This window comes from Symsagittifera roscoffensis, unplaced genomic scaffold, assembly GCF_963678635.1.
Source record: "Symsagittifera roscoffensis unplaced genomic scaffold, txSymRosc1.1 SCAFFOLD_325, whole genome shotgun sequence".
Lineage (NCBI taxonomy): Eukaryota > Metazoa > Xenacoelomorpha > Acoela > Convolutidae > Symsagittifera > Symsagittifera roscoffensis.
Genome location: NW_026971074.1, coordinates 24357 through 36500, shown reverse-complemented (window position 1 = coordinate 36500; position 12144 = coordinate 24357). Strand labels below are relative to the sequence as shown.

The following is a 12144-nucleotide window of genomic DNA, read 5'->3' as shown; positions in this document are numbered from 1 at the left end:
TGATAATTTTATTACCCTACAACAACAGTTAATACACCCTAACACCCTCACAATACATCAACTATCATCCACAATAACATCCTCAAATCCACCTACTCCTACACCCTCCTCAGCTTACACTCCATCATTCACATAATCATCCACATCCACCGAAACACCTAGTAGCACTCACCGAGCTTATCGCACTTTTAAACGAAAATTCCCAAATCACCCATTCCCGACCAAACCCGGAACAGCCCGCGAATATATTAATCACCCGCAACATACAAACATGAAAAATTTTCTTGCAATCACCTTACCCTCATTTCCACAATATACATTGAACACACCTAACGATACTAATGACACACGCAATTTTGTAGATGAACATGTTTTAATGCCAACACTTCATTGGACAGCTTATTATAATTTTACTAACCCCCTTTGCCTACCACTAACTAATACTCATGACAGCATAGAAAAGAACACAGACATGTTATATAGACTCCCTACAACACTAACACCTCGACAACTTACTTACGTTGGATATAAAAAGTTACTAAAAACATTCACTGCACCCCGAGCTAACGAATTTGCAATAGAATATTACGACCATAATATCATCCGACCTAATCAAGACCAATTTTTAGATGAAGACCGCTTCGCAAACCCGCATCTAACAGAAAAATTTTTCATCAAAACATCATACGTATTCACACTTAATATTTTTGATAGAAAGAATGATCACATTATAAGAATCACTAGCTGATATTCAAGCATACGAAAGCTTCTATGACAAATTTCAGTTATTTTCGCTAACCTTTCACTTTCTTTCACCACAGGAACGCGATTTGCACTGTTTCCACAATAATATGTTACGCACTAAACAAACCCACACATATACATACTGTCGTTTTGTATAAAATCACTTTGATTTGCATACCCCATCAAGACAACCTCACCATCGTTTTCAGTTTCTCAACTCAAAGTACACGTCACCATTTTTCCTTAAATTTACATATTGCATCAAAGATACTAACCTCCACGGCATCCTCCGCAACTATGACCCAAATGTATATACAGTTACCCAAATGTATATATTCTGTCCCATCACGAAGACCTTCAATGCCGAAGAATCCAGACCCTTCCTTATCCCGTATGAATATATCCAGCCTATTGAAATACCAATATTAGAATTCATTCACAATACTAAATATAATCATAAAATATATATATCCTCATTCAAAACACACCCTAAGAGTTTGCAGTAGGCACCGAAGAACTGAAAACCATTAAAGCACTTCAATTGCTACAAACTAAAAACATCATACGCAAACTAGCCAAATTACTAACAACATCAGATATGATACACGACATCTTCCCCACGGCTTTTTCCCAGATGATTAACAGGTAAGTATAATTTAAAATACTCTTCACTAATAAATTTAAATTAGTACTAACCATTTTCAATCAATGTTTGATTTATATTTCTTGTCTTTACACCACGATCATCTACAAAACAGAAAAGAAAAACAACAATTAAAACTTGTTAAACTCTCTTAAAATTCATTAATTTCTTGCACCAAATAATATAATAGAATTCATACCAAATGTGGTAATTATATCTATAATCTATTTCCCCATGAAGCAGTAAACTTAATTACGATGAAAATTTATAATTTTAAAATTCCCCCCAAAACGCAGTAAACTTCAAATTCTATGCAATAAATTAATAAAATGAGAAAGCAGTACAAACCTTTTCAATATTTTCATTTCACTCGCACAAGAATTCTATCCAAACTCGCACAGCTCGCCCACGAAGAATTGTTTAAATAATGATTTTAAGTTTCAAGCTTTCACACTCAACAACTCTAACACACGATAACAAGTTTCAAACTTTCCTTTAACCCGGTTGGAAAGGAATTATATACTAAACCAAACTAACCAACGCAGCTTACTAAACACCACAAATCATAAAATAACAGCATGACTAAGAAAAGAAAACCAACGGTACCCAAACCGGATTAACCCAGTTTAAAACTGGATAATTTATTCTTTTGAAGACTATTATAAAGTCTAAGAAAGAAATGATAAAACACGAAAAAGTCGCAAGACAAACCCATACCAAAAACAATTTGATTTTTGAAAAAAGGACACATCCAAAATAACATAAGAAAAACCAACATAAACCCAACATAAAACGTTATCACATAACAGGACCTCTCAAAGAAACAGCATGAAATCATACTCCCACTCCTGGCCTAACCCACCAGAGAGGACGTCCTGAGCATGCTCTATAGCCGGCCTATTCTACCGCGCTACATCCACGCTTTGTGACCACACTCCTATTTTTAATAAGAGGTACTCAAGGGTGAGTAACTCTTCAAAATAACCAAACTATAGCAAAACGCTTTTGTGAAAACGGCTAACTAAAATCATGATTAAAAAATTGAATTAACATAATTTTATAAAATGTAAATCATACTTTGCAGTATATAGATCAATACACAACAACAAAGACGAACATCCAAAGACTAGATGATCCCATCACACTCGAACAAAAGAATGGCTAAGCACAAACCGACATGCCATCCACAATCACAACTCAAAGGATTTAGAGTACGACTTGACTTCGCAGAAAATGACTTCTTTGAACTAGACCAATGACCACCTCGATGTTCAAGTATACGTACAGATCCGATTTACAAGGCATCCCTTCGACACACGATCTTCACGCCATTCCCAGACGAGGTTGCACACAAAACAAGTTCTCTACATAATTCAGAAAAACCTGTCATAGCGAACCATTTTGAAAACGGATTGATTTCATTGGGGATCACGGTCGTTGTCGAATGACGACGTAACAATTTCCTATCCATAATTCCAGCGTCCTGGAACGTTCTTCTCCAAGAGGAACCGGACAAGAAAATGATGTTCGCCAAATACCAACGTTCATCATCCATCCTTCAAATTGCAGAAACATAGTTCTAAAAAACTCTGTAAACCCCGGATGGGTGGAACCTGATCTAAACTACATTTTTTTATTGGATAAATTGGATATTTTACAACTGTAAAATATTTAATATTAACCAATCATAATCCTTCTAACTAACAACCCACTTATTTGTAAGTGCTGAAATTACTTGTAATTTCAGCACCAGAGAGATTTGAATTTAACTTAGAAATTAGTTGTCTCTCCAAGAGAACTTCAGCAGTTGCAATAAGCCAGTATACTCTAGATCTATTGAGCCTAGCAGAGACTAGTTAGACACCCTGAGACTAGTAGATATAAGAGTAAGATTAGGATCGGTATTAGACTAAGAAGTTGCACGAATCTATCCGGCCGAAAATAAGATTGGTGTACCCTATCCGAAATTACTCTATGAGTTAACAACTTCGGTTATAACTCAATGACCCAAGACTTCGACGTTTTTCAAATAGAACTTTCCAATTCTTTTCTCTAGATATTGAAAATCTAACCATTTTGTTGTGGTCTTTATATGTTTAGAAAGTAGCTGCAATCGGCATGCACATAAAATCTAAACGTGTTTATCTAAATTTTAGCAACCCAGAAATCTCGCATCGTCCATTACTTTTTATCTAGCTAGAATTTATTCATCCTTGTCTGAATTTTCCAAATGCAAAAAATCATCTGGAAAACTGCATTCGACATGAACTATAAGAATATTAATGGAAACTATTTTGTTGTCAAATTAAAAAACCTGAAAAAAAAGAAAAGCTCTGTTAAGTTTCCTTTCTTCCATTTAAAATTTTCATCAGAATAAAGGATGGATATAAACCTCCCAGATATTTTGACTTACTCACAACACCATCATAAAAACAAACTACTCCAACATAAAAAATGAAAATAAGCAACAAAAAACGGAAAAAAAACTATCTGGTCGGAAAAATGAAAAAAAAACACTGTCTGAAATTTTAAGCTGAAAACGTTCATATTAAATTTAAGAAACTAATCAGATTTGTTCAGACAAGATGCATCTATATCAAACTATCTGGTGTGGCTAATTAATTTATACTGTTTAATAACTAATTATACCGCTAACAATACCGCTTAATAACTAATTAAACGGTATTGTTAGCGCTATGAGTATGTGTGCGAATGGTTTGAAGTTTACCCGTGTTTAAATTTTACTTGGAAAAACTTGTCAAATATTTTAACCGAATTTTTGTGCACAATTTGGCGGCCAAAAATTGGTTTCGAGAGTTTCTGGGAAAACGTAACACCGGTGAGGTTTTGAAGCAAAGAAGAAACACCCACCGTGACTGACGCAGTTATGCAGCCAGCATGCTATTTTTTGCCAAAATAATTTCATATGGTTTTGAAAAAGAGCAAATTAAGTTTTTGCTGGGTATGTTTTAGCAAACTCTCCAAACCAATATAGTTTCCAATTTGGGTTAAACTATCAGGATAAAAAAAATACTTTCTCTGTTTTTTTACTGCGTGCGGCAAAAAATCCACGTTTGAAGTTTATGGTCATAAAATGATAACCGAGAAGTTTTCAAAACTGATTGTAAGACTTTTCGATGCATAACAAAAAACAAATGGTAGCGGAAACACTGTCAAAACAGTTAGCACTTTAAAAAGCAGAAATTATAATAGTTGTGGACAACTTAGCTTACATATTTTCGAATTGATCAACAGATGCATATAACAAGAAATTTTTTGATCGGAATTATCTCCTAAAACTGTTTTTTCTAACTAATTTTGAAATTTCTTAGTTTTTCATAAAATTTTATGAACAAAAGTGTTAAAAACTTAGTGTAATTCAAAATCAAATTAGACAAAATACTGGAACAATTAAAAACAAGTTTTATTTTATGCTTCGAGATATCTCACAGTAAAACATTGATAAGCAACCAATCATGATCCATGACTAAACTTACGATAAATTGTTTGAAGCTATTCTTTCATTCTTTCAAAAAACTAAGAGCTAACAATTTAGGAACAAGAACAATTAACACCTCGATTGCGCTTTAATCAATCAATCATCCTTATGTCAACAACCACTTTACCAATTTAGCAAACCAAAAAGGTATACAATTGCCTCGTCCAAGACTCCCAATACGGTCTTGTGATAACACCGCATCAACAAGGATAGTTGCTCTCTCGTCAGCATCAGTTGAACCCATCACCTCCCACTATTCCGGATATCCGTTCTCACCATTACCAATACCGCCCCCTCCCGCTATGAAATTATTTATTTCCTCAAAAGCAGGATTATCATTGAACTCTTCGCCTAAGACTGCTCCAGCCAACTCACCTGTATACTTGTCATCTCTGCCATTGACCGTAACTTCAAATATCCCTCAGCGTTCAAATCTCGCTCAACTCATATGCTTCGCATCGGTACAAATGACTTTTACTCATCCGCATCTTGGCCACTACATACCGAATAAAGCTTTCTTGAGACTTTTTCCCTCAACAACTGAACTAAGCCACGCAGTTTGGACCTATTGCATCCTTCACACCCATAATGCAGCCATTCGCTTAAAATAGTTCATACAACGCTGGTGGAAACGTTTACAGCAACCCAACATTGCAAGCTCAACTAGCACAACGTTTTCCAAAAGCATTTCCTTTTGCGTACAGCTCAAAAAAATTTTCACCAACAATAGTACCGCAGCAGCATCACTTTGCTTCTTCCTCGTATCCATCTATTTCTTTTCCCATAACCTTCGGGGTTTAGAAGACGTCAACACAGTTACTCGACAAGATCCCTTGCCGCAATGGAAATTTTCCCAATACAACGGTGATCCACTCCAGTGGTGAGGACAGATTGGGCAGTTTAGAAGTGCTGTGGACTCGCAAAACTTGTCCGATGATGTTAAATTACTTTACCTCAAAACGTTGGTCTCTATAGCGCAAATTTCAGATAGTGGTGCAAAGTACAAAGATGTTCTCATGAAAATTGAGCGAAAGTTTGGTCAACCACAACCTAGTCATCGGTGCATATCCTCTGTATAGTCCTTGGTTGCAAGGTAAAAGCAATCATCCACTTTGGAAATTTTGCTTCTTCAAAGAAAAGAAACCCAACCCAACGCGCAGAATCCTGTGCCGAAAGTGAGCTTTTTCTCGCCTTCAGGGCAATCACATGTTTAGGAAAAAACCTAAGCCCAAAACATGTCACAAACCCGAATGGAAGAGAACATAAAATGTCTTCTTACATGGAGCTGAGAGCATCTTTTAGCCCGTACTCCGGAAAATATTTTAGACCGTATCTGGGAGTTCACTTTGCATACTTGTGAACACTTCTGCAGTTAGATCAAAAGTGAACGCACAAAACTCCACTTGTGCAACATCATTGTGCACATTAGACCGATGAAATTATCGATTGTCATAGGTCTAATGCCAATCAAATGTCTATCAGTTTCATTCATTACTTTTGAAACTAATGCATTTGTGTTGTGTGACTCAACCTGCAGTCATTATTGTTTGTCATTTGATCTCGCACCTAGAATGAACCTGACTGGTAATAAAATCGAGTTGACTGTTAACGGTTTCAATTCAACTGAGGTTATCGTCTCAGAGCAAGTTGACTTAATGGTCACAGCTGAAACTAATCCCGAAATATACTTTTTTGTGTGCACCTATGACATTAAATAAGGTTAAGATATAATCAATTTTTCCAACTTGCAGGAGAATTATCCCCACTTGGAACCTGTTTTCCTAGCCGAATACCGATATGCGGATCTAGAAACGACTTTAGGTCAAGATTTCTATGAATATGTCCGTCCTATAAAGTACTGTCGAGCTAAGAAATCAAACAGCTCCTTTTGTTGATCGTCTCCCCATTGTATGGTTGTTAATTGGTCCTCTTCTTTCCTCTAGTGGTCTAATCGCCACGTGCTTGAAATACACCCTCGAGGATGTAAATTCAATAGAGCAGGTCAAATCCTGGTATGAACTTTAATCCTACTCGGCCAATAAAAGGGTCAATAAAATCCTTGAGTCAACTACCATACACGATAGTCATAGCTACTCCGTAGGCTGAAAACAACTTAGAATTAGCGAATTATTTTCCCCCGTTGGTTCAAATGAAGTGTTTGAGAAACTTTCAGAAAAAAAACGAAACATTTAAAGAGTCGTATGCAAAATGCAAAAACCATTCGTGATGACTATGACAAAGGGTATGAGGTCAGAGTTAAAGCCCAAGACCCCAGACACCGTTCCGCGAGTAAATAGCATCTTTCTTACAACCCGATGATTAACCCCAACAAGCCGGGAAAATTTCGGCGTGTCCTCAATGGAGCATCCAAAAGTCATGGACCTTCCTCAAAAACAGCTCTACTGGTTGATAGAGACTTGATTCAAAACCTTCTAGCCGTAATAATGAGGTTCCGTCGGCACTGGTATTGTGTTTCTGCTGATAATAAAAGAATGTTTTTCCAGGTTGGTGTGCTTGCAGATGATCAACCATCACTGCGATTCCTGTGGCGAGAAGAAACTACAACCTATGTAGTAAAGTACCAAAACACCCGAAATTTTTCTTTGGGGGGCTTGGGAATCCCCACATGCACTACATTCGTACTTCAAAAAATTCTGACAATCAAGCTTTTTTCCAGATGCAGCTTTTGCAGTGATGCAAAAATCTAAAACGACAATTACTTTGTACAACACCCTGAAGAAGCTTTGAAGCTAGATAAAAATCTTGTAGAGCTTCCTAAGTTGGGAAGTTTTTAATTGACGAAATTTTTAAGCAATGTAAGAATAATACAAAACGAGTTGAGAAAGTCAAGTGACGAAGCAGGTCAGGTCAAAAAAAAATCTTAGATGGCAAAGATAAAGCGTCACATGTACTAGGTTCAAAAAAATACCAGATACATGACACATTAGTGTTAAGCCTGGGTAGAATAGAGAATTGAAAAACAATGTTACGGAGCGCATGGTTTTAAGCTTTATCTCTTCAGTCTTTGAAGCCATCAGGCTGGTTGCTCCATACACTGTGTGGGTTTGTCTCATTCTGAAAGAATTTTGGTGAATCAGTGGTCAACAGTAGGATGTCCCTCATCCAAAACAACTTGCTGAAAAACTCCTCTCATGGCATTTCGACTTACCCATCTTAGATCAACTAACAATTCCCCGCTGATTTTTTTCCGTTTGCAGTTGACAAAATTTAAAAAACATTTTTTTTGCAGATAGTTCGTACGAGGTCTTCTGTACAGTTGGACTTATTCATGCGCGCTCTTTGGATAATCAAGAGACCAAATTCTCCTTCTATCTGGATAAAGCGCGAGTAGCGCCAACGAATGCTGTGTCTATCCCTTTATTAGAATTGCAAGCTGCGTTATTGGCCACACGCCGCCAGGAGAACATTATTACCATTCCGATTAGCAAGGTCCTCATGTGGACACACAGCACCACATTGTTCAGACAGCACCTCCAGTGGCTCTACTTATTATCAAAACAACTAGTAACAATCGTGAACAAATGGCGCTATGTCAACACCGGAAATATTCCCGCGGATACAGGTACTCGAGATAATGCTGCCGGTGCTTCAAAAAATAGCAGCTAGAACCTAGATCCCAGCTTCCTAAGAACTTCTGACTGACCCTGTCGTCCAAACATAGAAATAATCATCAAAACGAGACTCAATGGTCCTGTTGAGGATGTTATTGTTACCGCATCTAATTTCGTCGCAAAACCGGCACTAATCAATCCCATAATCCCTTGTCCTCAAAACATTTTTTTGTTAAGTTGTTACCCATTGTAGCCTTCGTCGTCAGTATAAATCTTAGGTACCATAGTTACTTTGAAGCAACACTTAGAATCGTGGCACCCTTTGAGCTCAAAAAAAGTCGAAATTAAAACTATTGTTTCTCTCAAAAAGAGCGGCATTGGCGCCAGAACTCAAATTGCTAAGTTCTGAAAAACCTGTAAAGAATCTAACTTTTACTGCAAAACTCTTCCTCTTCGTCGGCTCTGGCGGTGTTTGGCGGTCCACAGGCCGCATGAGCCGTCTTTCTGAAATTGAATGCAAAACAGAACATCCCATCATACTCGATGATCATCACCCCTCAGTGAATTCCTTCGTAATTTAATGCCTAGCAAACATACGCATACGCACCAATCTACGTTTTGTTGTATCGAGTCATCTTGCATTTAGGCTCCTCACTACGCAACATTGTTTGAAGTGCCAGTAGTTAATGTATAATCTGCCAGTCGAGCACTTAGGTTAGCGCCAGGCTCAATGCATTAGTTACGGCGTAGACTAATTCGGACCCTTTAATTTAACAATTCGCCGGAGATCTGAGAAACATTGGGCGTTTTTCTGTACTTGTTTGACCGCAAGAGCCAACCACATAGAATTCGTTTTAGGAGGCTAGCTCTTGCATAATTGGAGTAAAAATATTCATCGCTAGGCGTGGAACCCCCTCAAACAATTGGCCTGACAATGGAACGAACTTTGTCGGCGCAGAGAAAAGAGGTTCATCTGTGCACTCGATTATAGAAAGACCTTGCACCCGCCCATCTTGTACATAACGGTATAGAATTGAAACGAAACCTTCGGCGCACATTCAATCTGGTTGCGTGGGTTGGGAGAGAAGTACCCTCTATCAACAACTGCTATAAGTGGCACACACCCGCCTAACATGTCCTCAAGTCCGGAGATCTTGTTTGGGTTGTAGAAGATTGTAGATCCCGCGAGAACTACCCCTTAGCACGTATCTTAACTCTGATTTTTGGCTGAGATGAGATCGCCCGCTCCGCTCTCCTGAAAACCAGTACACGAAAATGAAGTCGTCCTCTGGTAAAAATTGTTTCTTTTGGGGCCCTAGGATGTTTTCATTTGAAATGAAAGTGAGAAAGCAGTTTGTCAAACTATAGTGTGAATTATAAAGGCAATAAATTAAAGACAGACAAGCTGCGATGGCCGAGAGGCTAATGCAACTGCGCATAGATTCGATTCAGCTATTTAAAATAAGCTTCGGCGCGGGTTCCGCCCTGGACCCAAATTATTTTATTATTTCTGAAAGCGTAATTACGTAAGAATAAGTTTATAAAACATAAAACTTCATGTCTGCTGTCAACTTCTGCTGCAAAAACAACGAATCGATGTTTGTTTCTGAAATTTTCGATATTTCAGAAAAGAGTTATGGTCGTTTTGTGACTATTATTTACCGATAAGTTTCATTGAATTTACGGCTGAATCTGATTTTTTTAAATCCTAACTACCCTTCAAACCCGAGCAACCGATTAAACCGAATTGAGGTAGAATTAAGTAAGTTATTTTTGCAGTACTGTTCCTGAAAAACAGTACTATCATAGTACTGGAACACTACTGTTACAGTGCTCTTGTTTTTGTTTCACTGTTTTTCTCCTCGAACAGCAAGGGAATTTTTTTCTAAATTATGAATTGATTCAAGTCGTTACAGTCAAAAAAGCCAATACAATAACCTTAAGGTATAGAAACCACGTAAATTGCAATTCAGGATGAAATTTATAAAGGGCTTGGGACTTAGAAGGCTTGAGCAACAAAAATTGCCTGAAGTACGACAATTTTGGGTAAGCATGTGAATAAGAAAGTATATTTTTGAAAACGTTGATGGACCCCAAGCCCTCACAGCTAAAACTCAGCTGCTGAGCGCCAAAAATGATGTGTCGCATCGAACAACTTTCAAAAAAACTGCCGGCACCAGGGTCATTTGTAGGGTTGAGTGCAATTATGACGCAAAAAATTGTCATAATTTTCGTGAAAGAAAAAAGAATAGCTTCGAAAAAGGATCGTTCTTGGTAAATATTGTTCGTAGTAACAGGAAAGTATCGTTACCCAATAGCGAAGAGTTATTGGAAAGCTGTGCCCATAAAAACCGGTCCACAAACTAGAAGGTTTAAAAACTTAAGAAGACAATTTAATTTCTGTTGTGAATAAAGTACGGATTTACCTGATGTTCTGATCTTGTTTCTGAATTAAAAATTTTTTCGGGACCGTAGTGATGCTAATTAAACCCGAGAACCCTTAGTAAAAATCAGTAAAGTTCCGGTTATGCAACAGCTAAACTCCTGTATTCTTCACTGATGTGGTAATGATCAGTTTTGTTAGTTTCAGAAAAAAGTACTGATGCAATACCGAATCAGTACCGAAACAGTACTGACTGGAACGGTACTGCAACTTTTTGTCCTAATTTTACCCCTGCTCAGTGCTATCGTAGCAATTACCCAGTATTGTTACAAAACTGTTTTTGTACTGTTGCACTACTGAAATAGTACTGGTTTTAACTGACAGACTGATGCGGGGGATTAATCTAAGTTGACCGTTTCTGTTTAGTTGGTTCAATTTGGTTTATTTCATGTGTTTTATTTTTTTACATGGGAGGAAACAATCACCGTGATACTTGCAAACCAAGCTATTGGCATGTTTTTGGGCCAAATCAATTAGGAGGCTACCTGCCTCGAATTTTGTTGCCCTATTTTGCGATTATTACGACTGGAACTTCAGATGGAAAACTTTTCATCCTCTTCAATAATTTTGTTTGATATAGATTTGACTAGACGCAAAAATTTAATACCAACACCTGAGAAAAAAGACTTTATGATACATGAAAAACTTCGCCCAAGGCACTCTTAATGCTATTACTTCCTTCTCAATCATATGGCGGAACAATTTCATTGATGTATTTCTCAACCAAAGTATCTTGCTTTATCTTGCATTGAACAAAACTGATTCAGATTGGTTTGCATCAGTCACCAGGGTTTCATTAGAAAAAGGTTCAATCTAATTATATGCAATTCATTTTTGTTTTTTGATTTTGTTAGACAAAAAACTTTGGGTCTATTTTCTTAAGATGAAGCATATACGGGAAGCATAAAGATGAAGCACATTTTGGAGTAAATACCTATTGATTGTAAATCTATATTGGGGTTATGAGCAATAGCTCTGATACTTTCTGGTGAAAACTTCTTTAATGGTGGCATAAATGTAGTGTATGGGGTGAGAAAATAGTGTTTATCTTCATCCGGATTTAGATGTACAACCTTGTGGCTATTTTCAGATCCACAAGGGACGGCTGTATCCCAAAAATATGTTTGTCTAGAAAGTGTGCCGATAAAATGTTCTTTATTTTTGTAGATTATAGGGATTCTTTTGTAACATCTTTCATCTTCAAAAACATTTAATGGTAATACTTTTTTTGTACATGTGTAAA

The 12144-nt window shown here is 37.2% G+C and overlaps 1 protein-coding gene across 1 annotated transcript; it reads left to right on the top strand.

Moving 5' to 3' along the window:
* Positions 1 to 7112: 7112 nt before the first annotated feature.
* LOC134856147 (uncharacterized) lies at positions 7113 to 8469 on the top strand (the record flags this gene model as incomplete). Its single annotated transcript, XM_063872512.1, has 2 exons — positions 7113 to 7128; positions 8137 to 8469. Coding segments are annotated over exons 1-2 (349 nt in total), but the record flags the coding sequence as incomplete, so codon positions are not given.
* Between the last annotated feature and the right edge of the window lie 3675 nt (positions 8470 to 12144).